The sequence below is a fragment of the Esox lucius genome, chromosome 19, assembly GCF_011004845.1.
Source record: "Esox lucius isolate fEsoLuc1 chromosome 19, fEsoLuc1.pri, whole genome shotgun sequence".
In the NCBI taxonomy this organism is placed as follows: domain Eukaryota; kingdom Metazoa; phylum Chordata; class Actinopteri; order Esociformes; family Esocidae; genus Esox; species Esox lucius.
The window spans coordinates 4,207,718-4,234,959 of NC_047587.1; the positions used below are offsets into that span (position 1 = coordinate 4,207,718).

At 42.5% G+C, this 27,242-nt stretch overlaps 2 protein-coding genes across 4 annotated transcripts in view; both read left to right on the forward strand.

Moving 5' to 3' along the window:
* Positions 1 to 3,973, forward strand: part of ano5a (anoctamin 5a) — a 46,210-nt gene extending 42,237 nt beyond the window's left edge. For all 3 annotated transcript variants that reach the window (XM_020056797.3, XM_010883432.4, XM_010883433.4), the window contains 4 exons: positions 690 to 886; positions 1,483 to 1,585; positions 1,860 to 1,979; positions 2,126 to 3,973. In XM_020056797.3, the coding sequence (XP_019912356.2) occupies positions 690 to 886; positions 1,483 to 1,585; positions 1,860 to 1,979; positions 2,126 to 2,233 (528 nt within the window). In that variant the 3' untranslated portion in view covers positions 2,234 to 3,973. The remainder of the gene's footprint in view (positions 1 to 689; positions 887 to 1,482; positions 1,586 to 1,859; positions 1,980 to 2,125) is intronic.
* A 7,139-nt stretch (positions 3,974 to 11,112) lies between these two features.
* Positions 11,113 to 26,876, forward strand: slc17a6a (solute carrier family 17 member 6a). The gene is made up of 11 exons (XM_010883429.5): positions 11,113 to 11,771; positions 13,668 to 13,923; positions 14,620 to 14,738; positions 15,807 to 15,921; positions 19,786 to 19,960; positions 20,425 to 20,567; positions 21,157 to 21,306; positions 22,669 to 22,801; positions 24,008 to 24,118; positions 24,330 to 24,457; positions 24,651 to 26,876. Exons 1-11 carry the CDS (start codon positions 11,674 to 11,676, stop codon positions 24,975 to 24,977), a joined length of 1,755 nt encoding a protein of 584 aa, XP_010881731.1. The 5' UTR covers positions 11,113 to 11,673; the 3' UTR covers positions 24,978 to 26,876.
* Positions 26,877 to 27,242: the final 366 nt, after the last annotated feature.

Below are 27,242 nucleotides of genomic sequence, written 5' to 3' on the forward strand. Positions count from 1 at the left end.
GAACCATGCTCTACCAGCTGAACCATGCTCTACCTACTGTACCATGCTCTACCAGCTGAACCATGCTCTACCTACTGTACCATGCTCTACCAGCTGAACCATGCTCTACCAGCTGAACCATGCTCTACCAGCTGAACCATGCTCTACCTACTGAACCATGCTCTACCAGCTGAACCATGCTCTACAAGCTGAACCATGCTCTACCTACTGTGCCATGCTCTACCAACTGAACCATGCTCTACCAGCTGAACCATGCTCTACCTACTGTGCCATGCTCTACTTACTGTGCCATGCTCTACCAGCTGAATCATGCTCTACCTACTGTGCAATGCTCTAGCTACTGTGCCATGCTCTACCTACTGTGCCATGCTCCAGCTACTGTGCCATGCTCCACCAACTGAGCAATCAAGGACTACTAGTTGGTCCCCAATGTTTTTATGCTGTTTTGTCAACTCCTGTGGTCTCTGGTGGTCAGCTAGCTATACGAGTGGTCTGTGTGGTATTAGCAGATCTCTAAAATAGCTAGGAGTAGGAGTGACATTATTACAAATCTTTAACCTCCCGTTAACACACTTAAGGAGATTTAACATGGACTTAATTCAATAGAATATGAACCACAATCGTTTTCTTTACTTCGTTCTGTGTTTCGTCCACAACGCCCTCACAGTGTCCGTTTCTCCCCCCTTCAGGCGTTCATAGTGTCCTTCACATCGGACATGATTCCTCGGCTGGCCCACCTGTATGTGTACAGTGGTAACCAGACAATGAATAACTACATCAACCAAAGCCTGTCGGTGTTCAACATCTCCCACTTCCAAGAATGGAACAAACCGGACCCAGATGAGAACCCGAACTGGTTTGACAGCTCAGTCATCACCACCTGCAGGTGGGGGTTCTCCAGATTGGGTGCGGGGGCCAGGGCCGGTTCCTGGCATGAGTGACATGAGCGGTCAATAATTTTGCTTAGGGTCCCCAAAAGCCTTGAACCGGCCCTGGTATGGGGGTTAGTCACGGCCCTGGTATGGGGGTAAGTCACGGCCCTGGTATGGGGGTTAGTCACGGCCCTTGTATGGGGGTAAGTCACGGCCCTGGTATGGGGGTTAGTCACGGCCCTTGTATGGGGGTAAGTCACGGCCCTGGTATGGGGGTAAGTCACGGCCCTGGTATGGGGGTTAGTCCCGGCCCTGGTATGGGGGTAAGTCACGGCCCTGGTATGAGGGTTAGTCCCGGCCCTGGTATGGGGGTAAGTCACGGCCCTGGTATGGGGGTTAGTCCCGGCCCTGGTATGGGGGTAAGTCACGGCCCTGGTATGGGGGTTAGTCCCGGCCCTGGTATGGGGGTAAGTCACGGCCCTGGTATGGGGGTTAGTCCCAGCCCTGGTATGGGGGTAAGTCACGGCCCTGGTATGGGGGTTAGTCCCAGCCCTGGTATGGGGCTGTAGTATTGGTTTGTGTGTAACGGCTCCTTCATTCTTCCCCACAGGTACCGTGACTACCGCAACCCCCCCGGTGTTGACCAGTACAAACACACCATGCGGTTCTGGCACATCCTGGCTGCCAAGCTGGCCTTCATCATCATCATGGAGGTGGGTACCGGGACCCCCCACGGAACGTGGAATGCACAGGACAGGCTCGGAACCCCCAAGTGATTCGTAAAAATGAAGTGATTCGTCGAGATGGCACACCTCCAGATATCGTCATGCCTTTAGCGTAGCACTAACTGGTCATAGATGCTACGTTATGCTATTGTGGTACCAGTGTTAGCCCGACGCCAACCTGTTCCAAATCTCTTTCCCTTTTATTTAATTTGTTGATTGATTGGTTGATTGGTCGATTGATTGGTCTCCTCTTGCCTCTCAGCATGTGGTGTTCTTGGTGAAGTTCTTTGTGGCGTGGATAATTCCTGACGTTCCGTCGGAAGTGAAGGCAAGGATCAAACGGGAACGCTACCTCGTCCAGGAGTACCTACATAACTATGAGGTAACATTAAAAATGCATAATTAGTATTTTCCTGTATTTTGCCCTTATTTTACCAGGTAAGTAAACACACTCTCATAAATAGCAACAACATGGGACAGAACAACATCATCACAAGACCATCCGATAATTTGTTTGTTTCACCTCAGGTGGAGAAGCTCAAGATCCAGTTGAGCCGCAGGGAGGACGACTGCCTCTGCACCCCGATGATCTACCCCGACATATCTCGCCACGAAGTCCTGTCAGAGTGCCTCTAGCACCCGTCCTCGCCTTCGGCCCGCTTGTTCGCTTTCGGATCTTGTTCATTAGGGCACACCGCAAAAAACGTTTTAAGATGTCTTTCAACCGGAAATTTGAATTAGTGTTTCACATTGGACGAGTCCAGATAGCGTGGACTCCCGTTCAAGTCCCTTTTATTCCATTTGGTTCCTAATGAACTGGACCTTGTTTCAGACTGGGCTGGGGCCTGGGCTGGTTTTAAGGAGATCCTCTGGGATCCAGCCTGTTCCTGAGCGCTGGGTGATGGGCCTGAGCAATGGCTGTTTTCTAATATACATAAATTGCTCTCTGCTGCAGAGAGAAACCCTCACAAAAATAGAGGTGTGAGTAACGCCTTATGAAAGGCCCTATATAAATCTGTTGTCATCTTGAAATACGAGAAGATCCTACACTGAGTGTGACTTGCAAACACCTGTGCCATATTTATCCATTTATGCCTGTGAACTTCCATCTTCAATCAACATTATTGTACTTCTGTCACACACTACAGTGATATTTGTTGATTTATTCTGCGTCCCATTGACTGAAGCCAGAGGGACCGGCTTACCTTCCCAGTGACACTTGACAAAAAGACATCACGGGCAAACAGAACCTAACAATCTACATACATTTAACCGAAAACATCTTGCGTGTTGACATTGTAGATTTAAATAGATCTATACTCTGGGAAACACAACTACTCGCATGCGTAGCTGTGGTTTCATTTTCACATCACTTTGTCCAACTCCCTTAATGTCTGTAGTACTATCCGTCCGCTCTCTCGGAATGTTCCGTCTCTTTTTTAGTAAATCGTAGCCGAATAAGTGATTTCCAATCTCAATGCTATACAGACACAGTGTTAATGTGAGGCAGCTCTACCAAGCTCCAAGCCTGTCGCACACAACACTGTGTTGATATGTTATCAGTGCCACTATAACAACCAAAGACAAAATGCCTTAAAAGAAATCACTGTTAAATATATAATGAGGCTGCAGTTTATTTTTTTATTTTTTTTTATATATTTGGTTGTTTGTTAAATACTTCTTGAAAATACTTAAAATCAACCAGTATGTAATTTCCACAAGCTGATTTTTCGAAGCGAGAGGTGACTCCCTTGAGGTCTATGAAGAACTGTTATAGCTAAGTTGCTAATAAACGATCATACGAAGTTCCATTGGAACAATGTCAGATGTAATTTCCTGTACCTGCACGCTTGTTTGTCGACCGAAGTAAATAGATAAATGCTTTTGTTAATTTGCCAACTTAGACAGCACCCAAAGACAGCTATTAGACAATATGTGAAAGAGTATTTCACCTTTTGTAGCACACAATAGAAGACTTCAGACTTCAAATAAGAAGGCATAATATGGAGTCTATACCTTATGGACTCAAGTCAAAAGAAGTCGTTGACTCTAGTGTGAATTGGGCTGGCCCTAGTACCTTTCACTGAAGGATGAAGTAGATGTCAATGCAAGATGTGATTTCTTTGGACATTTCTTGACAGTACAAAACCGCCTGGTTCAGGGTTCTGTTGGGTTTTGAGTGTTTTATCGCAGGAGGTTGCCTGACCTTTGTACTGTTTCCATGTCGCTTTCACCCTCTCAAAGGCCAGTGCTGCATAATCATTTTAGAAGTCAGGATTTATGCAGTAGAGAAGAGGTTATGGAAGACAGTGGATGGAGTAAAAAATAGAGGGAAGACGAGAAAGGAGAAAGGAGAGAGGAGAGAGGAAGATGGAGGAGAGAAGAGTGGGAGCAACAGCTGGGGCCTGTTGACTGTGTGTTCCTGGAGAAGATAGAGAGAGGACGGGAGGGAGGCAGGTGTGTGTAGAGAAATAAAGAAGAGAAAGATCAATCCTTTTTTAATGCATCTCTGTTTACCCACTCATTAGCACTAATGAAAGATAAGCATTTCCTCAGCTACTGGGGCTTCACCTCTTCCTCTGTCCTCTCTCCATTCCTTCATTTCTCCCTCCATCCCTCTCTCCATTCCCTCCATCCCTCCCTCTTCATCGTTCCATTCGTCCATCCAGCTCTCTCCAACACTCTGCCTTCATCCATATCTCCTTCTGTGTTCCTGGACACCCAAAACAAACCAGTTATAATTTATCCTTTCATCACGACTGGTCTGATTTCCTGGTTGGGTCCACGATGGGGAGAAAAATGGAAATATTAGATAACTGTTTTTGCACAAAGCACTTCCTGCGCAATGACACTAGTCTGATCACTGACTGGTTTTATGCTCCATGACTCTGGCATGAACATGACAGGAGCTGGCAAGACGGGGCAGGCAGGTTGGGATCAGGATTTTTTTTTAAATCAGATCTACCCAGACGTTAACAAGTTAATCTTAGTGCTGTAACGGGGACGCTGTTCCTGGTTCGGAGGTTGTGACTGAGCCTGAGTCTTAGATCTGTGTTGGTCGGATGACTCATAGATGTGGGATTCTGGGTAGTCGGGGAGCATTTGATGTGAATCCTATTAATACATATCCACAAGAAACAACAGTTGTACTGTAGTTATCCAAGAGGTATGTGTAAGTGGACGTTATTTAAATATATTTAAATAGGTTCAACTTTTGATTTCATGTTTAGTATATTTTGACTTTAATGAAGAGTTTCGAAAGGAAGGAAAACTTGTAAAGTAACAGTGAAATTATTATGCCATCATCTTTTGTTATTTCTAATTAAAGGATATGTTTTGAAAAATAATTAAATGTACCTATGTAAGAATATGTATAAAATCGTTGTATTTGATGTTGTATCTTTATAAAAGCTGTCTGCCTCAGTCTCAGGCAAAACACTCAAATTTAGGTTTGATGAAAACAGGCAATTGACATCTGACTGTTTAAATGCTATGCCTTTCTATACTCCAGGTTCTATTGAAGTAATACCTGACTGACTATGCCTTAATTATTCATCACAGCCAATCTATATAATATATATTGTTTTTTAACACATTCAAGTGTTTATAAAAAATATACGTTTTTGAAAAAATGTTTACTCATTAGAAATACTTTTTTTTCCTTCTCTGTGTTTTGAATTGATCATGTATTAAGGCATGAATCTGTTTCATCATTTCTGTAAAAAAAGAAGAAACAAAATAGTTTAAAATGATCATGTTGGATCTTTAAACTGCTTTTTTTCTATAGTTTTATTTTGATAAAGCTGCTCTTATATGTATGCTAAATAATTCTCTGTTGGAATGTATGCCTTAAAGTCAATAAATTACAAATAAATTACCAATACATTGTGTGTCTGAATCATTGTTCAGAAAAATACTCTAATACAAAATACAATAAAATACCATGTACAAAATACATGGTGTATTGGTAATGCTTTATAACTCAATGACGAAAGCTTATTGTAGTTTAATTTTGAAAAATATATATACAAATTTGTCTACAACATTTTAACACTTGAAAAGATATAAATATAGATGCATATTTCTATTGTCCCGGATTTTCTAACGTCTGAATTAGGTTTCAACGCCGTTTGTCTCCAACGTTGCATTCACAGGTTACAAGATTACTTCTGCAGTCCATGTTAACACAACAGATGGCTGGAGTACAGAGAAGATAAAGTTATTCAATATTTGTTCACGTTCAAACTCAGCTCACGCCCACACACTCGCTTGGTTCCCCATAATACAGCCAAAATATGTGTTGGACAGACCAGTCATAGTCAGTGGATTGGACCACGGTAAGTCTTCCAGAACGGAGGCGACTGTAGCACCACGAGATGGGAAACCGCCCACCACAGGTAGGCCACCAGAGGAGCCCAGGAGAAAACACTTTAGGAAAGTATGATTAGTAGGAATCTTAATGATGTATTATAACTAATTTAAGATTTACAGGAAATTAGAAGTGTGCTATTTGTAAAGGTTAATTAATAAGATTTTATTTCTCGAAAAGGCTAAACACAATCTTATTTAGGAATGTGAAGTGTATCTTCTTTTGGTTGAAGTCTGTAGACTAGGTGCACAAGACCAGAACAGTGATTACAAGAGTGCTATTACAATAACCTGATGACACATGGGATTAGACAGTGTTTATCGCTCTTCCAGACAGAACAAGGGCAGACACAGGGTCAGTTCTTAATGTTAGTTTAGCCCACACTAAATTTTACCAAGATAAATAAAGCACACGGCAAGAGGAGTTCACGTTCCTATTAAGTTACAGCTCGTACGTAGTCTTTTGCTCATTTCTTTCATTCATTGATCTTCCAGTCATCTGAGCTTGTATGCAAGATTTCTTGATTGATTGATCCTCTAGCCTATAGAGGGTGTGTTGTGTGACCTGTCCGGTCCGGGAGAGGAGGTTATGAGGGAGGTCCAGCTGTACCTGATGCCAGCCTTCTTCCTGATGGTGTTGATCATAAGTCTTCCCCTCAACCTGCTTTCCCTGTGGATCTTCTTCCACCGCCTGAAGCGCTGGACCAGGTGGCCAATAGATGTGCTTGCCTATGTTTTCCCTTCTGGGGACCGTCAAGTCACTACAAAAAGCTAATGAGGAGAACGATTTGGGAAGTCATATATTTATTTTAACATTAAATATCTTGTCGGTTTAAGCAGTGAATATAGAATAAAGGCCTGTTATTATTATTACAGAAAAAGAAAAAAAACATTAAATTGTTAACATTGTTTGAGTTTAGGTTGGAGGTTACGGGACAGGTTAGTGTTTAGTTATAGGTATAGGGATGTTCTGGGTCCCACAGGGACAGTAAAACAAAGTTTGCTGTTTGCATATGTGTTGATGATTCATTAACACAACAGACATAAAATACCCACAACAAAAATGTCTGAGTGTATATTGAGTATATTGGAGATTAGATACATTTAAAGGATTTCAGTCTCATTGTTTCTTATTCCTTTTTCTCTGTTTTATTCAGGAGTAGTGTCCTGCTTTTCAACCTGACTATGGCTGATACCTCCTGGTTGTCGGCCCTGCCCTTCCTGATCCACTACCATCTGAACGGTTTGGATTTGACCTCATTTATTTGACCAAAAAATTACCCCGCACGAGGTGTCCGTTGTCTGTTTGTGAGGCCACAACTGCTTGCCGGTCGTCATCTGAGGAGTGCATAAGCTTTAAATGCTGTAACAGGATCAAGTAGCTTTTTTATCATTTGAAACCAGTATACCATTTTGTAAAAGCTCAATGTTTCAGTCATGCCGCTGACCTATGACCTCCTAATCACTGTGGATGGACCGCAGTAAGGTTGAGCACAAACAGATCTGGAAACTGGCTAATGTGAATTCAACTTTATCATTTATGTCACGTTAACTGTTAACCCTGTTTTCAGGTCTCAATTGGCGTCTAGGTAAGTAAATCCAATTGCCAATAATGTATCGTTGGTGTTTTCATGTTTTGGAGCATTTTGCGTGAACAGACAATTAAACGTCACTTCTCCTTAGGCCTGTCGCTCTGCAAGGCCGTACGGCTCCTGTACCACAACTACTTCTACCTGAGCATCTTCTTCGTCACCTGCGTTAGCCTGGACCGCTACCTGGCCATCGTCCACCCCCTGCGCTCTGCGGTGCTGCTCGGTCGCCGCCAGACGTATCTCCTCTGTGCGGCTGGCTGGACGGTCAACATGGTGCTGAGTCTCCCCCTGGTAGCCATGACCTTCCTGGGGCACTGTCCTGGGCAGGGGGGGCGCACCGTGTGCACGCTGTACACGTTTCTGAGCGAACCAGAGGAGACCCTGCCCTACTCCCTGTCCAGCACCGCCATGGGTTTCCTCTTGCCCCTGTCCTTAATCGGTTACTGCTACCTGTGCAGGTGGGTGGCTAATAGTTTGTGGATTGGCGGGTTGATTAGACTGGGAGCATATACAGCTACTCAGGCGGCTGGTGGCGCCGTCACTGGGGAGGACAGGCTTATTGCAGCGGCTATGATCAGGCGATAGTATTCAGTAAAGAAGTGACCGTTGTTTGGCTCTGTATTCTAGCTATTCAGATGTAAAGTCAGATAGTGTCAATGCAGACTGAACTGGGAGAACCAGTGACGGTGCAATTATATTACACAGTCAACTTGTTTTAGGGGTGCCAAGAGTGTCTTGGCAGATTTATCTTGGGCAAAAAAAGACTAATGTGTAGTACTTCATTGCATTTAAACTCTGCATGCCAATTAGGTTCTTTAGGAAGATCAAAAATATGCAAATGTTGAAAATCTGAAATGTGCAATTCCGGAACTGTACAATTTCACTTCCCCCCCAGCCTTCGTTACCGCCCCCCCAGCCTTCGTCACAGCCTCTCTCCCCTCACCAGCTGCGTGTGCGTCTGACCGTCTTGATTATCTCACATTTCTTCAGTCCACTCCATAGAACAGCAAATGTGCCCGGCGCGCTACTGCGTGCCCCCAATACTTACACTCCTCACCGGCCTGTCTCCGCAGCGTCAGGGAGCTGCGTCTCCGCAGCCGCCGGCCGCAGGTGCACCTCCACAGCAGCAGGAGGCGCAGTCTCCGCCTGACCCGCGTGCTGACCAGCGTGCTCGTCCTCTTCATCCTCTTCTACCTGCCCTACCACCTGATAAAGAACGCGGCCATCGTGGTGCGGCTGGTGCGCCCGTCCACCCCGGCGTCCTGGCGAGGCCTGGACCTGGCGTTCTCCTTCGAGATGAGCCTCTGCAGCCTGAACACCTGCGTCAACGCTCTCTTCAGCTGCTTCGTGGGCCGGCAGTTCAGGAAGGAGGTGCAAGACATGTTCTGCTTCACCAAGCCGCGGCGGCACTCCGGGGGGAGGGGCATGACGTCGCGACTGTTTGAGTGGTGGGGGAGCCGGAGGGCCGTGGGTCACGGTGGCCCTGGGGTGGTTGTAACTCCCCTGTGATGCGGGTGGAGACACAACGAGGGCTCGTGGGTGATCCGGCCAGGTGGCACAAGGCCCGTCCCGTGACCCGGAGAAGCCAGACAGAGAGACAGGCTCTGTTCAAATTGAGCAGAAATCTGCATTGCTCACTTGTCAGACAGGAAGGTGTATTTTTCAATATCGTACGCTTATTTTCTGAAAAAATATACGCAAGAACTTTCAAAGTAGTTTAAATTGGAGAAGAACTTAAAGCATTTTTCATTGGCCGTAATCACTTTTTGTGAAAATAAGGAAATGTACTCCTAGCAACTCAGCAAAATAAATCTACTCTGCAGCAGGTTCAGACCTGACCAGATGCCCGTTTGGGTTTAAAATAACTTGCTTGTCAGCACCCCAGCATTGCTGAATGCATGAAGCATATTTGTGTAAACGTTGTTTATTTTATATATATTAGTAATATTTTGGTCTCACGTTGACCTGTACAATAATATTTGTTATTATAATTTATTATTAAATGTTTATTAGCAGCTTTTTTTCTAGTGAGCATGGACTTTGTATGGATTTCATAGACATGGCACATATTAAACGTATTCACAAACCCAGTATTTGATGTCAAGTCGAGTTCAATAAAAATATATAAGGATTTTCAAAAGATTCCTCAGAAGAACTAGAGCTTATCATTTCCACCTATGCTGCTGTAGCCATCCGGGTTTCAGGGATACCAAGCTCCAGTAACCGAAGTTAAAACTGAACATTAAAACTCCGCATGGGCGTTTCTGTCACGCCTGTTATATTAGGTTACGTGGTGGGCCTCAGTAATCACGCACCCCGGCTACTGGGCGGAAGTTTCTGGGACGGAGATAGAGTTGTAAGCAGCCCATTCCGTTCTACACAACACTGCCGCTCTGTGGTAACTGTATAAGTACACTCTTATTGCTAGGTGCCTATACTGTTCCTACTATTTGCTTTCTTAGTGACGTATATTTCCCCTATACAGTGGTAGGACACTCTGATCAGGATGTGCCGCAGACACTTTTTAATTTAAACACGGAAGAACAGGCGCGTTGAATTTAGTCAGTGACTTAACCGATCGATTAGCTCAGGTGTGTGTTTAACTAGGATAACATTTTTACCTGCGCGCTCATTTCAGCAGTGTAGCCTGTAGCATTGCTAGTTCATCCTACGAGTGTTTTTCAATGCAATACTTTCCATTTTAGTTGCATATAGAGCTAAGGAAATAATAATATGGAGAGCTTTTTCGATTGGTCACGGTACTTGATCTCAGCGTGCTGTCCTAATCTTATTGTACGTATTTATTTCTATGAAGCCTAATCAATTTTCTTCACCCTTAAAGCTTTTCTGAAATGGAAGATGTAAGGTATAATGTTTCAAAATAAATGAAAAATAAAATAATTTCTTGAAAAATAACAGATACACACACTGTAAAACTGTTCACCAAACATTGACGATGAACTGATTTTTGCATTTAAATATTCAGGCATACAGACAGACTTGAATCATGCATTCACAATGCCACAATGATAATCCATCATGAAACCGCCCTTTGAGTCTATTCAAGGGAAATAAAGAGTCAAAAGAAACTGACAAACAGAAGAATAGCCTCGTCCTAAACGATAAGAAACGATGAGAGGATAAGACCACTTGTCTTTGTGCTAGCTGTCTCCGGTCGGAGTGAGGACCCTAGAGGACATGACTCATATTGTAATCTGGTAACCATAGTACCGGCCCCCTAGAGCCCCGGAATGGACCCTTGAAATATCACTCTGTTAACCGCCAGAGATGGAGAGCAAGAGAAAGCATAGAAAAGTTGCCTGCGGTCTAAACCGAGAGGCAATATTGTATGCTTGTTGGTTTTCCGGCTAAACGATAATCATATTTTAGTCACGATTTGTGTACTCTGAATCTACATCAAACTTGCCAATATTCCCGGTCTTTTAGGCTAAAACAAAAAAAGAACTAGAAAACCCCTGGTTGGGTGAGCTTGCTGGTGTGAGGCTAGAGGACAATGCGCATGTGTTGCGTCTTGCGCGCCGCGGAGGGGAGCTGTCGACAGGTACGTGACACAGTTGACTGGGCGCGCGCAGCCGTTCGCTCTCCGTGGTGCTGAATCTTCTAACCGCCTCACCGGAGATCCTCGCGACAGATAAGAGATAGTGCACCGTCTTCCACTGGAAAATAACGATATAATTTGGACTTTTCAGCGCTATCATCGACGTTTTTTTCCCCTTCTTGATCTTATCATAACATGGATACATTTGAAACTTTATCAAGAGAGTGATTGTTTTTAGTACCATTTGACAGGGATCTGTTCAAGATGGCACTGAATGGATATACATTGCATAAGGCAAAGGAAGATTTATCAGACTACTGTTTTGTGACTGTGAAACCGTACCACATCTGATTGGTCGTGTATTTCTGCAATACTGCCTAGTCGTTTTTTCAAAGCTCTTTCAAAACACCTGACATTGGATGTCTAAACCTCAATTGTCTTTATAGAAAGAGGCACTTCATTTGGATTATCATCTTGACAAATATGTTCATTAATATTCTACACTTGAATTCGTTATTGTAAAATCGTAGAAATCGAACAGAGGAGAATTTGGCATCATGGAATCCGGCCCAGAACCAGTTAAGCAGCGTGCATTCCCACCCAGTAAAGAAGGGCTGAAGAATTTGGCAGGAAAGACCTTCGGACATCTTTACAGGTAAAGGAAGTAGCTACCCCCCCCCCTGCACCCCCCCGTTTCTTTAGTTTTTTTCTTGTATTTTTTTTTTTTAAATCAATAAAAAATTACCTATATAGAATAGAAAACGTAGAATATGTATTCGTATTTAATGTCGGTGTGACTTTCCTCCCGCCATACCCTTACACGCTACTGAGGAAAAAATAATTTGCACCAAAACCACGGGGGTAAAAAATCTACTATCCACAAAAATCCCCTGAGAAAAAATCTTACTTGCAAATTGGTTGCTGTGATTTGGGATCATGGATTAAATTCAAGGGAGAAAAATACATGGGCCTTTTTAGATTGATTATTAACAGGACAGGAAGTGAGGACAATTGAGGAAAAGCATAATGTCAGAGCCAGTCGAATATTTAAGGATCAGTTATTTCCCGGGAGAGGGACTCACTACCCCCCACCTTAGTTCCCTCCCCAGCACCACCCCTTCCTCCTTCCCAAGCGGCTGGTGTGCTTTTTTAATAATTCATGCAACTGAACGCGTCATGACAGCGTCGGAGATGTATTTCAAATGTTCTATTTTATATTTAACAGCATTAACCAAGATCGATCTGTTTGATATAAACTTTCATGGAACACACTGTTCTTTATTGGGTGTATATCAGACAGCTTTGGATTTAGGGAAAGGGATTTTACAAGAGGCTCCTAATGCATTCACGAAGGTCCTTGTGATATAACGGTGATCACATTTTTTGTTTCATAATGAAGATTCTAATCGAATAATAACATCAAAAAAGCAGAAATTATTATCCTTTTAATAGTTTGCAAACGCTATTTTAAAAAGCACAATTTTGTTATTGCTGACACCTTTTTTTCTGAACCATAAAGATCGTTCATTGATTTGATTAAAACACAACTTAAAAAATAAACAAAATCTTGTAGACCGCATTCTATTAGCTACCAAACACAAATATACCTAACATATATATCAAACATTACATATATATATATATATATATATATATATATATATATATATATATATATATATATATATATATGTAATATGTATGTTTTTAATGGTGTATTAATTAAACGTCACACATTAAAAGCACTGTGGACTTGGATCTTAACCCGTCAGATCTATCGAATTATAGACAATATTATGACACATCTTCAGGTGTCATCTTACACAATTCTAAACACTATCTCGTTACATTCAATTCGCTATCATTTTGGGGTCTCCGTATACCGACTCACAGCCTAACTGTAAATGGAAATGTAGTGTTCACTGTGACTGCTGCAATGCGGTATCAAGGTCGTTTTATTGTCTTTGTATTGCCCAGCTGTACTTCTCAGAACAGGTGGAAATTAAACACAAAACGAAAAATGGCATAGAAAAACTGTTATATCGGTAACATCAGCGCTCACCCATTGGTTGCACTTGAGTAAAATAACTAAATTGTGTCAAATATTCTAGGTTATGTTTATATTCGTATTCTAGAGATGTTTCAACTTATTTTAAGAACGAGTTGACTATATTTAAATACAGCATTATTTTAAACAGAATTCATTCTACAGTAATTTAGAGAACAAAATGTACCAATCGAATGATCTTCCAGAATTCCTTCGTGTGGTCAATAGGCCTCGGGAAAAAAAAGAATAAAGGTAGACCTGTAAATAAATATTATTTAGCAAATAACCCAACGAAATGTCACACCTTTGTCAGCATAGCTATATCTCGCGTTGATTGTCTTAGCCAAGAGGCCTATAGTTTAAATTGACAGCATAATGGGCTCCATGGAAATTGTAAACGGACCTAATCATGGAAAGAATGGCCTTATATTTCGAGGATTTTTTAAAGTAGGCAAAATAAAGGCTGGTTATTAATAGGCCTACGGGTGCTTGTTTGGTCTGAAGGGCGCTGGAGAAACATCAGAAGACAGGTGAGGTGATCGAGCTAACCGAGGACGGACGGCCCTCAGCGCAGCACGAGAAGAAACCGCCACTATGTGACTGCACGTGCTTCGGCCTTCCCCGCCGCTACATCATCGCCATCATGAGCGGCCTCGGCTTCTGCATTTCTTTCGGCATCCGCTGTAACCTGGGCGTGGCTATTGTGGGCATGGTCAATAACAGCACGGTGCACGAGAACGGCAAGATCGTCATCAAAGAGGTGCCTATCTTATTGTCTAGTCTGCATCCAAACTGCACCCTATTTTCTATAGCCCACTATTTGTTTTATTTGTCAGGGCCTATCTAATATTGCAGACTATTCCCTATTTAGTGCACTACTTTTTGATCAAGGGCCATGACCATAACTTTATATGGCCCTGGTCACAAGTGCTGCTCTAAATAGAGAATAGCAAATGTGTGACGCAGACATAAACTTAGTCTCCGCCCTTTCTATCAGCCTCTGAGATACCGAGGCACGATTTCAACAGAATGAGTCATCCCGCAAACTGACACAAAAGGGCCCTGCAGTGGTCACGACTTTTATACTCTTTAACATAATGTCTGTTAGGCCAACTTACAAATTGCAAAATTATGGTTAACATTTTAAAATCCACCATTTTCCCAGCCTTCTGTAAAGCAAAGCAAAATGTTGTGTTTTAATGACTCCATTATATCCTAATCGGAAACGACGTGTTGATCAAGATGGCAAGTTTTTGGTCCACTGCAGAGCCTATGCAATATTCGGGTGATGAAGTAACGGTACATTGTTATAAAGACTATAGCCTAGTTTGGTGTGGGACTGTCAACATGCACCATGCGTCACGTGTTTACAGATGTGTAGGCTATGTAATTGAGCATAACCCGTTGGTTGGTTGTTGACTGAGGTTTTGATGTGTTTTTATTTGGTTCTGTGAAGAAAGCAAAGTTCAACTGGGACCCAGAGACGGTGGGAATGATCCACGGTTCATTTTTCTGGGGCTACATCGTCACCCAAATACCTGGAGGATGGATATGCTCACGATTAGCAGCAAATAGGTAATTATAAAAAATTAAACAATAACACACATAGATAGGTTATACATTAGGTATAGCCTAATTATCTGGATATATATTGTATTGTATATAGCTGTATATAGGCTACCATTTCGTTATCAAACCAGCTACTGAAGTGTAATAACCACAGAATACAGTTTCCATTGAAAGCAGACCCTTGCTAAAGCCAGATGAATGTCAGATCGACGGGTTTAGCGGTGTTGTGGGGGCTGAGAGCCTGACCTCGCGCCAGCTATTGGGGATCCTATTACTGGCCGCGAGGCCTGCCTCCACGCGCCTTCTCGTGTTAATGAGATCCCACGGGACTACCGCTACGAATCTTTTTTTCCTACGGTGGGAGGCATGGCAACCAACCAGTCATAGTTATGCGAGACTTGTTATATGCACACTCACGCACGTGTACACACACAACGAAATAAAATTAACTCCAACCCAAAAAAAATCAAAATACAATTTATTTCCCTAATTGTTGCTTTGAAATCATATGCCTAAAAGGTCTACAGACAAACACATAACTAGGTAATTACAAGTTTATATTTTGTTCTATGCTATTCCTATTCTAATGCAAAGAAGAAAGATTGAGACGAAATGTGCGTGTTGGCTCGATCCAGCAGGGACCGTCTCTAGAATGTGTCAGCTGAGTACACAGACACCTTCTGTTGCAGAAGGACGCCCGCTGTTTCTGTCCTCACCTTTTAATTTAATCTCGAACGAAGCTTCTGCTGAAATTCACCATTTTATTTCAGGGGGCTACAGAAATATGATTCATACTCTGAATTTTAGATTTGTCTTAACTTTACAACATGATAATTTTAATGTAGGCTAAATGGGCTAAAAATCCTGCAGATTGCAATTATTATAATATAACCTTCTTGATGACTACCATTCGAAGTCATTCCATTCCATACAAAAAGTTAGTCTTATTTGGTTTAAAGGCCCATATTAATTTAATGTGGGCCTAGGCCTATATGTCAGAGGCTGTTGGTTAATCTGTCGGGGATTTGGATGAATTACAAAATGTTTCCCTTTGGGCTTTCCCGTTGTTCGTAGAGTGTTCGGGCTAGCCATCTTCCTCACGTCAACCCTCAACATGCTGATTCCATCCGCGGCTCGGGTTGACTATCGCTGCGTCATCTGTGTCAGGATTCTACAAGGCCTGGTCGAGGTAAAACTGCTGAATTAATGTTTTGGTTGGATTTGGATTTCTTACAGGATTGCATGTATGTCCAGTACCGCACTCGTTTTACAACCGTCCATTGAGGTCAGAATACCTCTTTCCCGAGGGACAACCGATGATGAATCATGCATATCCACACGAAGAAACATCAATACTGCAGGTACACACATGACTAACATGAGACAGGTCCACAACGCACACATTTTCGCAATACCGCGTTGTACAGTAGAGGTCTACTCTTTAGTCATTCAGCAGCTGCTCTTACCCGCAGTCATAAACTAACACAAACGTTTTACATTGTAGGATGGGGAATTCAACCCAGTGACTTTTCAGTTAGTGACCCTAAGCTCTATCCACTATCTGATACCCAACAACAGACTGCAGCACTCAAGGCCACCCTGATATTGAGGAAAGTATTTTCCTGTCTAAGCATTTGCACAAACACATTTGTTTTAATGGACTCCTATTGTGAACAAAAGAACACAGGAACCGCATTTTAAAGTGCACCCACTTCAAAATGGTTCTGTGTATCATTCTAAAATACTAAAATCCTGTCAGCCAAGATGGAGTCATGGGTCTTTTGGGAAGCTCTTAAAGCCTTCGTTATACCTGGCAGCCCCTGAGCTGGAGCGCTAACAAAATTCCTCTGAAAGATGGAGGGAGTGGTGGATAAAGGGACTGGTACAGGAAGGGGAAGAGAGTTGGAGTTACAGAGGGATGGATGGAGGGATAGAGAGACTGAGGGTGAGATCGAGGGGGAAAGGAAGAGGTGAAAAGTGGGTGGGAGATGTGGAGGTTGCGATGGGAGGAGATATGGAGGGATAGCAGAACGGAGATCTCAAGAGATGGAGGGAGGGACGGAGAGATGGAAAGATTGAGGGAGAGATGAAGTGAGGAATGAAGGGAGGGAGCAATGGAGAGAGAGACGGGTGGTGGATGGAGAGATAGTAAAGGTGGATGTGAATATTGTTGGAGAAAAGGAGTGAGAGATGGAAGGAATGAGAGATGGGCAATAGAGAGGTGGAGGGATGGAGGGATGGGGACAGAAAGGGAGAGAGTGATGGAGGGTGAGATGTCCACTCACTTAGAAACGAAAATAACAAGAGAAAGGAAAAACCTAACGTCATCCGCACTGCCTCCCGACGAGCCAATGGGACTGAAAGGGACTGAAGGACGTAGCTGTGAAAGGATCATTATGTTTCCATCAAGGTCGTCCCTCCTTTATTTGTGTTGTTCTATTAGAATGCTCTTGTTCTGTGAATGGAAGCACATGGCCATGGCCTCCGTCCTGTTGGAGGGTTGGGGTTGATCCATACACCGCCACCACGCTCTTCCCGTATGTTTTGCAGGGGGAGTTACAGACCTGAAATTGTCGGAATATAAAGAACACAGACAGTCATTTCCGGGGGAACATTTGCCGTGGTCAGTGTTGTATCGACTTATTACTGCAAATTAAACATTAGCATTTCACGGTGACTCCCACTGCTAGCCCAAGCAATTTGTGTCTATCAATTGTTGATTGTGTGCCACTTAGTGAGCAACAGATAATTAATGGGAGCAATTCCCTGTTTTGTGTCGGAGTAGGATGGTCGGTTTGAATCTGCCCAGTCTGTTTCAGTTGCCATGTGTCCCGAATCACACTCTGTAGAGTGCACTGCTCTCGACCAGTCTTGTTCCAAATGTAGTGCACTGTGAGAGGAATAGGGTGACATTTGTGATGGACCCTCAGTCCCACCTTAACCCGTTTATCCAGATTAGGATAGTTCAGCTCAGATGCGTTGTGTCAGTTTGGTTTTGATTCAATCCAATTTGTCTTGCTTGTTCTTTGACTAATGAGAGAAAATGGCCGCTCGTGTGCCACGACATTTATATTGACTGTTCTGGTCCCGTTCTGATTTAATACTGAGTTGTAATTTGTAGATATTAAATCCTGTGTTTGATTAAATTTGATTTTTTTAACGTTGGAGTAAAAGTTGGAAGGACTCAGTAAGTGGTCACAACATAACTTCAAATATTAGTTATATGGACATATTTCCCTGAAGTAATATTGAATTTAAGGTGCTTATTATAAAGGTAAGGGAAAAGTTTGAAATAACATTCACGGAGCAATGTGTACACGGTATTCTCCATGTGGATGCTAGGTGAATTACCTGAAAAACAGTTCACATTCAAACCATCTCTCCCCCAGTCCCCCACCGGCTGACTGGCTTCGTTTTAATTCAAGTTTTGGTTTTGCAGCTTTTAAATTGTAAAGATATATCAAGGCCATTTAGATGGCACAAAATTCCCTATGTGCCTACTATTCAGTGCTTTTTTTCTCTCTTCAATAAAAATGTAGTGAACTGTGTAGAATTTTGGTTGGTCAGTCAGTTGGTCAGTTTGATGTTTAATTGGTTGGTTTGTCAGTTGGTTGGCGAGTTGGTCAGTTTATTGGTCAGTTTGATAGACTACTGAATGAACGGATCTGAATGTCTGTATTAGTTAAAACACATTTGATACACTCTCTGATCTTGTCTAATTTTGGATTGTACAGTCAAGTGCATGTTTTCAAATCTCCTGCAAAAACCTAATAAAAGATACATCTAGGCCTCATTTACCTGCAATGACAGTAACTAAAATGTTTGGCTTGTTATCACCTCAAAGACATTGGCACATCTACGGCAACCTCACCTAGGCGGAAACACAATGAAACCGCAACACTTCATCTTCCCAATGCGGTCAAGCAGCCCTTAGCAGCAGTCTGATACGACTAAAGAAAGGACTAGCAATGTATTATGTGGTTGAAAATAGAAACACCTTATTTGGTTCCTCCGTATATTTCAGCAGATAGTAGCCCGACTATATGATTGCAAAACAGTATTAGCGATGTGTTTTTATTTGGGCTGGCTTTACCGAAACCGAACCGTACCATGACGCTCAAAACACAACACGTAGCATACCGCGGGTTAGGTCTACCGTAACACCACTAATTGTAAATGATAATTGAGCGTTCAATTATGATATGCTACTTCTAGGCCCAAAATGCTGTAGATACCCTGCCTAGTCAGTGTCATTCGTACAGTGTCAAAGTATTTGCCCCCTTTCCTGAATGTGTGTTTTGACACCAAGTTTTATCAAATCGTCAATATAAACATTATGTTAAATAAAGGGAACCTTTGTGAACAAATGACCACATGTTTAAACTTACTAAGCATTATTGTCCTTAGACTTTGATCAGACCTGAACCCAACTGACATGACCTGTGAGAGCGGTGTTCGTGCTCAATAACCAAGCAAGGTTGCTGAGTTTACAGCTCAGCTTTGACGATTGAGCAAACATTCCTCAACAGCGATGCAAGAGACTGATCATTAGCAACTGCACAACCAAAGGGACTCGATGTTAGTTAGCAGTGAGTTATGAACATTAGATCGGGTGACCGAAAATAAATGACACCAAATCCCATTAAAGCTCTGTAAAAACACGCGTATTGTCTACAAAGGCATGTGTAGAATCTAAGGACTCCACTTACCATTCGTGGGTTTAAAGTTGCTAAAAATATTTTTGGTCCCAGGGAAGCTACTACAATGAACATATTCTCAATATTCCTTAAATTAGCTTTTTCCTTTTTTTAAGTATTCATTGGGTTTCACGTGCGAGGCGTGAAAACCCATGAACCTTACGGTTATAAATACGTCTGCTGTTACAGCCATACTGTGTGTTCATCTGATTGTTCGGAAAATACTTAAAATAAACTAAGCGTTCCCTAAACTGGCACTTTTAACAGAGAATTCTCCCTAGTCTAATTCAGGTTGCAGTTGAATCTGTCTGTACTATAATGTATAATTCATGTAATGTACTCGTGTTCGTGTGCAGGGCGTGACCTACCCAGCATGCCATGGGATCTGGAGTAAGTGGGCCCCACCACTGGAAAGGAGTCGTTTGGCTACCACTTCCTTCTGTGGGTCCTATGCTGGGGCTGTGATAGCCATGCCTCTTGCTGGCATCTTGGTGCAGTACTCTGGCTGGTCTTCTGTCTTCTATCTATATGGTAAAGTGTTTCCTATGAATAAGAAAAAACAAACATGTTAACGTTTTGGGATATTGTTCCTAAACGCGGCATTGTTAAAAAACACAGAGTAAAAATCTCTGTATGTATGGTGGATGAAGGCAAATCAGATTTGTTTCTGTAAAGTTTTGGTCGCCTCTAATGGCTTTTTATTACGCATCAGACCCCTAGGAAGAGTAGCTGTTGCCATGGCGACAGCTAATGGGGATTGAAAATCAACACCAATATAGAGTAACCTGAGTGTAGTATCCCAGCTATCATTGTTCATAGAAGACCGATATCTTTTAAAGGGATTTTCTTTCACAGATCATGTGGTTTATTTTCATGAATGCTTTGTCTGTTGATTGAGTGATTGAACCATAAATATCTATAGATTTCTATAAAACCATTTATATTAATAGATGTTAACACTGTTTTCTCTCCGTCCATCTCCTTGGCTTTTTAAGGGTCCTTTGGGATAGTCTGGTACATGTTTTGGATCCTGGTGTCTTACGAGAGTCCGGAGGTCCACCCCACCATCACAGACGAGGAGCGACGTTACATTGAGGAGAGCATCGGAGAGGGTCAACAACTAATGGGCCCTGCCGATGTGAGTCGCCTCCTCTTCTCCTCTATCTCCTTCCACCATCCTCCTCCTCTCATCTTACTCCTCCTTCATTCTTTCTGCTTCCGCCATTGTTTCTTCTACTCCTGTCCCTCCATTCTCCTCATCTAACTTCATCCGCCGTCCATTATCCTGGACGTAGGGTGTGGATGAGGAGAACCAGGCGTTGTGGGTTTGATTCCCACAGGGGGACCAGTATAAAATGTGTGCAGTACATTAGTGTCAGTGTGGGTAAAAATGTCCTCGTCCTCTTCCTTAAGGATATGATTTATAACACATTTTGAACTGAATGCTGACTGACTGTGGTGTATGATACTGTATACCACCTGTGTGCCTTCACATCACTCTTTATGGCTCGAATTGCATTTGTACCGTTTATAAAAGCAATAAGGCATATTGGAGCTTTGTAGTGTGTTGCCAACATACCACATCCAAACGCTCTGACCAGGAACTTCGCGGTTTGTGAAGATCAGCTCTTAGCCGTGGTATGTTGGCAATGTACCCTTTACCCATCCCATGCCCAATTCTGTCCTATTCTATTGACCTGTGCTTTTCATTTCTACATGTTGTGTAGAAATTCAAGACTCCGTGGAAGAAGTTTTTTACCTCTATGCCCGTCTATGCAATTATCGTGGCCAACTTCTGCCGGAGCTGGACTTTCTATCTGCTCCTCATCAGTCAGCCAGCCTACTTCGAGGAGGTGTTCGGCTTCGAGATCAGCAAGGTAAAGCTAAAACGGATCTTATATATTATTTATGAATCCTTTGTATTTCATATCCTGATGAAAAGATTGAAACTTTAAGAGGCACCCTTGACATCCCATATTACAGTGGTAGTTTTAGCTCTTTGAAATATAAAAGGTTCTGATGAATTGGTTGGGGGAAAGAGCCACAATTTCAGGTACAGAAAGAATGCTTCTACCTAAACATTGGATGTGGATGTGCTCAGATACCTGAGTTTGCATCGGTCTGAATTCCAAAAAGCATCCTATTGCACATATAGTGCGCTAATGTCAGTCAGGGCTCTGGTGAAAACTAGTACACTTTATAGTTTTTATGGTACAATTTGGAACACGGGCATGCTTGTATGACTCTGGTGGTGATATAATTCAGGCCGGTGTGACAGTTTTAATTCAGGTGCTGGGTGCATTCACATGGCACTCGTCTATTACTGGCCTTGAAATATAGCCGAGGTGGGTTACCGGAGTTAGGCATGTAATAACATTTGTTCTTGGAGAGTCTTATATTTTGGGGGGGATTCGGGGGGGGGGGTATCCATTTAAAACTGTCATATTTGAGTTTGGATTTAGTGTTCAACACTCTTGTCCTGTTAATATGCTACATGGTTGGTTGAGGACCTCCTGACTGAGAATTGTGTCTGTTTTCTTTTCCCAGGATGTCTTTTGTCTTTCATGTTGAATATCCCATTCTCCTGGGCACCATTGATGGTGTTATTAGACTTTTGTTATTAGTCCTTGAGCTAAATGAGCCTCCCAGGTGAAATAGCATTAAACAAATCAGGCTTTCATATAAGATCTTAGATTTTCATCAGGCGTTCATTAAAGATAATGGGTAATGAGAGTTGAATAAATCCTATGCATATTCCATTCATTTACTGTCGATCTACAGTTTCAGTACATACATTTATCCAGATTCAGGGAGGTTCAGTGCTGACTCAATGTGGTGATCTTAGTCTTGTTAGCCTCTCTGGGACAGATGGCCAGTTGCTGAGCGCAGAAGTACAGGGAAAGTAACTGTTTTGATGGAAGGATTTTTTTTGTTATGATTCATTGGATGCCTGAAAGGGTTGACACGCTGTGTCTGTAATAAAACAACTTTGGAGAATGACTTGCAGCGTGTGGCGTTATCCTTTGGATTTCAACACGGATATTAAAAAAAAATTACTTGAGGAATGCACGATTTTACATGTGACATTGACAAGCATGTTGCCTTTAATGACATCATCTTGAAATATTTAATTTTGTCTGGAGCGGGCTGCCTCTCCTGAGGACGACCATCCCCAGTCCCCATAGGAGGTCAATCGGCTCACTTCCTGTTCCTGTTGTTGTTTATGTTTGTGTTGACAGGTGGGGATGGTGTCGGCGCTGCCTCACCTGGTGATGACCATCATTGTGCCCATTGGAGGGCAGCTGGCTGACTGGCTTCGCTCCAGGAACATCCTGTCCACCACCACCGTCAGGAAGATCATGAACTGTGGAGGTGAGGGCAACTTAAGGACTTCGTATCAGCTTCATAAGGACATGATAATGAATACCTGAGGATTTCATATTAGCTTAATAAGGACATGATAATGTATACAGCTCCGGAAAAAATTGAAAAGGAAAGTTTTGAATGAGGAACAGAAGCGTTCAATTTGCAGTGGTGTCTTAATTTTAACCCTTCTGTTCCTCACTCAAAACCTTCCTTTTAGACTTTTTTGGAAAGGAAATAAAAAGGTGCAGTGGTCTCTTAATTTTTATCGGAGCTGTATGTGTGGACTTCATATCAGCATCATAAAGACTTGATAATGTTTATGTGAGGATTTCAAATCAGCTTCATAAGGACCTGATCATGTCTATGGGAGAACTTCATATTAGCTTCATGAGGACTTGATAGTGTCTGCATGAGGACTTCATTTTTGCTTCATAAGGACTTAGTAATATATATGTGAGGACTTCATATCAGCTTCCTAAGGACTTGACAATGTCTATGTAAAGATTTCATATCAGCTTCATAAGGACTTAATAATGTATATGTGAGGATTTGATCATGCCTATATGAAGACTTCATATTAGCTTCATAAGCACTTGATAATGTCTATGTAAGGATTTCATATTAGCTTCTACATAAGGACTTCATAATGTGTAAATGACATAACTCCAAGGTCCATGTCAGCAATGATTGATGTTTGACTATGTCTTGTATAGCTGTTGTAGTTAAATGCACTACTGAAAGTCACTCGGGATAAGAGCATCTTCTAAATGAAACGATTGGTATTGTAATGTAAACACTACTGGGCGTGATCAGTGATTGTTGCCTGTGTCTGTTTCCTGTCTGATGCTGTCTGTTTGTGGGTGTGTATGTGTGGTTTTCGTTGGTTGTCTATGTGTGGTTGTCTTGTCTGTGGTTGTCTTGTGTGTGGTTGTCTGTCTGTGCTTGTCTGTCTGTGGTTGTCTTGTGTGTGGTTGTCTGTCTGTGGTTGTCTGTCTGTGGTTGTCTTGTGTGGTTGTCTGTCCGTGCTTGTCTATATGTGGTTGTCTTGTGTGTGGTTGTCTGTCTGTGATTGTCTATGTGTGGTTGTCTTGTCTGTGGTTGTCTGTCTGTGGTTGTCTTGTCTGTGGTTGTCTGTCTGTGCTTGTCTATGTGTGGTTGTCTTGTGTGTGGTTGTCTGTCTGTGGTTGTCTGTCTGTGGTTGTTGATGTGTAGGGTTTGGAATGGAGGCCACTCTCCTCTTGGTGGTGGGTTTCTCTCACACCAAGGGTGTGGCCATCTCTTTCCTGGTCCTGGCTGTTGGCTTCAGTGGCTTCGCTATATCAGGTGAGGAGCAAACATATTTTAGACATTATCTGCTTATCGGCATTGCTCCGATTGATCACCTTGCTAAGCGTAATTAAATTCCAATGGTAAATTACAAACCTTCAGTAGGAAACGTGCAATGGCCGGGAACAATGTATCCACAACAGATTTGAAGTCACACACAAATGGGAGATCTATTTGACACTATTTCATGAAACTGTGTATTCTGTAGGCTTCAATGTGAACCACCTGGACATCGCTCCTCGCTATGCCAGTATCCTGATGGGCATCTCCAATGGCGTGGGGACCCTGTCCGGCATGGTCTGCCCTCTCATTGTGGGGGCCATGACAAAAAACAAGGTCAGTATTATTTTTTGGTAATGCACTCATTCATTTTATTGTTGCACCAGGCTTCTCAGTCAGCTCCAACACTTCATCACTTCCTGGGCTCTGTCATCACTTCCTGGGCTCTGTCATCACTTCCTGTGATCTGTCATCACCGTCTTCGTGTATCGTCATCTTCACACTTTGTGCCTCACCTCCCGTTCGTCAGACCCGAGAGGAGTGGCAGTGGGTGTTCCTCATCGCTGCCCTCGTCCACTACGGTGGCGTCATCTTCTATGGGATCTTCGCGTCGGGTGAGAAGCAGCCATGGGCCGACCCGGAGATGACCAGCGACGAGAAGTGTGGCTTCATCGAGGAGGATGAGCTGGCAGAGGAGACGGGTGACATCACCCAGGGCTACAGCGGCGGCATGGCGGCCGTGGGGGCAGGAAAGAGTTACGGGGCCACCGCCGTGGGGATCAACGGGGGCTGGGTGGCGCCCGACGGCTGGGAGAAGGTGGAGGAGGAGCCAGTGGGACACACCTGGGCTGACTGAGGCTCCTCCCACACCAAAGGGCCGTATGTACCAGGAAGCTGGTGCTAATCTTGGATCAGTTATGTCACAAAGAGTAATGTAACACGTATATGGAGCTGATCCCAGATCAGCATGCCTGTGCCCAGATGCCCTGATACATGTGGCCCCAAATATAGGGATTTTACGGGGGTTTTGGGGGAGCCTAGCCTGGTTTCCCATCTGGTTGTGCTGTCCTGACAGGTCTTATAATAACCATAGCAACTAATACAATCATCACGGCATATACAGATCTGGGATCAGGCTATGGAAGTCCCCCCCCCCCCCCCCAAAAAAAAATAAAAGTACAAATAATGTTGTGGTTTGCACAAATAAGCATACAAATGTAAAAGAATTCAGCAACGACAACAAAAAAACTAAAAATACACCCGTTGGTTCAAAATATGAGTGTAAAATATATTTCCAGTTCAGCACAATGCAGTACAATCTGAAATAGATTGTGATAGAATCCGCGTCTAAACCATCTAGACTTTTCACTCCTAGCAGTTCGAGGGAAAATATCGGCTGAGTTAAAATACCTTTAAGGCTCCTTTACCTTGTCAGTGTGTACTTGAAACAACATAACGAGCCAGATATTGTTGCAGATGACCATCACATGTCTAAAAAAAACCTTGTTTAAAATACCAGTTTCTGATTGCACTGATACTGTAAGTATTTGAAAACAAACTAGATACTACTATCATAATTATTATTATATTTCTTATCCATGGCATTTTATGTAACTGTACATATGACGTTACTGTTTCTGTGAGACTCTTGTGGATTTGGGTCGTCGATCTGTGTGAACATTGTTATAAAGGCCATATTTTTCATGGACAAAACCTTTTCAGGGAGTTGTCTGATCTGCTACAAAAAAAGTCTTGTTTTCAAGCAAGGCCGAAACCACTAAGAAAAAGAAAAAAACGTGTGTGTGGGTGTGTGAAGTATGGGTGTGAGGTGTGAACTCAAATGTAAAATTTCTATGTGCGTTGTTGCATGAATTTGCTGAAATCAATGTTTCTAGTACAGCTATTTCACAGCCATTGGTAGTTCTCATCTCTTTCACTGCTTTGTTTTTGGGTAATATGTCCTGTGCCATATCAGTGACTTAACGTGGACTTAACATGTTACAACGTTGGCAGCCATGAGGGACAAAAATGTAATAATTAATAATAACAATAATAAGAAGTCTGAAAATGGACACTGGCTACATGAGCGCATGTTCTCCGTGTTGGTCTGGTATTTCAAAGGGTATGTGTGTATGTGAAGGAGAACTCTCAAGGGCATCATCGATTGGGCAACTGTGTTTGATGTGCGTTGCAATAACTCCTCACGAAGCTGCTGCATAGGGTCATTCCATTTCTGTTCTGTAGAATAGTGTGACAACTGGCTTGCTGTATCTACGGTAATGTAATTGTTTAATGGAGTCATGTGATAAAGGCTAACATAAAAAGTGTACGTTTATATAAATAGCCGGTGTTAGGAAAAGACCAATTACAACACTGCATTATAATCCAGAGACGATTTTAACATTTCGCCAGATAAGAAGACCTGAAAATCTGAACAGAAGGGATTTTGTTTGGATCTCGGTTGCTATGTGTACTAATTGAGAGTATAAGGGGACATTGCTGTAATAGCTCACTGATTATCATGAATGTTCATTGGCTTGAATGAGTTCATAGTTCAGATGTACCTTAGCCCTTTCCCCTCATTGATCACTATATATTATAATAATTACCATCAAGGATGTTTAAAAAATATATGTATACAGAAAAATATACGAATACTGAAGAATGTGTAACATGACCAAAATATGCTATATTCAGACTTGGAGTCTGATGTTTATGTATGTATGTTTATATATAAATTATAAATGTGATTTTATGGCTTCTAATAATATTGTGTTTATTGGAGAGGTTTGTTGATGTCAAAAATGTGTGATATATAAATGCTCAAATCATTTTATAAAGAAATAAGTACCTAAACCATGTCTTACCTGATCCTGCCTGTTACGTCCCTTCTCAGTGTCAGCAAAAACTCTAGTCAGTACTGCATGTCCCAATCAGATGTAATTTCCTGTCGGTTAAAAACTGGTTGAAATTACATTATAAAAACCAGATCACCCCATATGGTTGTAAACTGGTCATGATGTTGTTGAAGCACTAAAAGGTACTCTGATGCCTAAAGGGAAGAGGGATTACTCTGATGCCTAAAGGGAAGAGGTACTCTGATGCCTAAAGGGAAGAGGGA

Bases quoted from the DNA above. Each gene is read 5' to 3' on its own strand.
- slc17a6a (XM_010883429.5), top strand. From the start codon at position 11,674: ATGGAATCCGGCCCAGAACCAGTTAAGCAGCGTGCATTCCCACCCAGT. The intron at 22,802-24,007 runs GTGAGGGCAACT...GTTGATGTGTAG, and splicing joins GAAGATCATGAACTGTGGAG to GGTTTGGAATGGAGGCCACT. The intron at 24,119-24,329 runs GTGAGGAGCAAA...TGTATTCTGTAG, and splicing joins CAGTGGCTTCGCTATATCAG to GCTTCAATGTGAACCACCTG.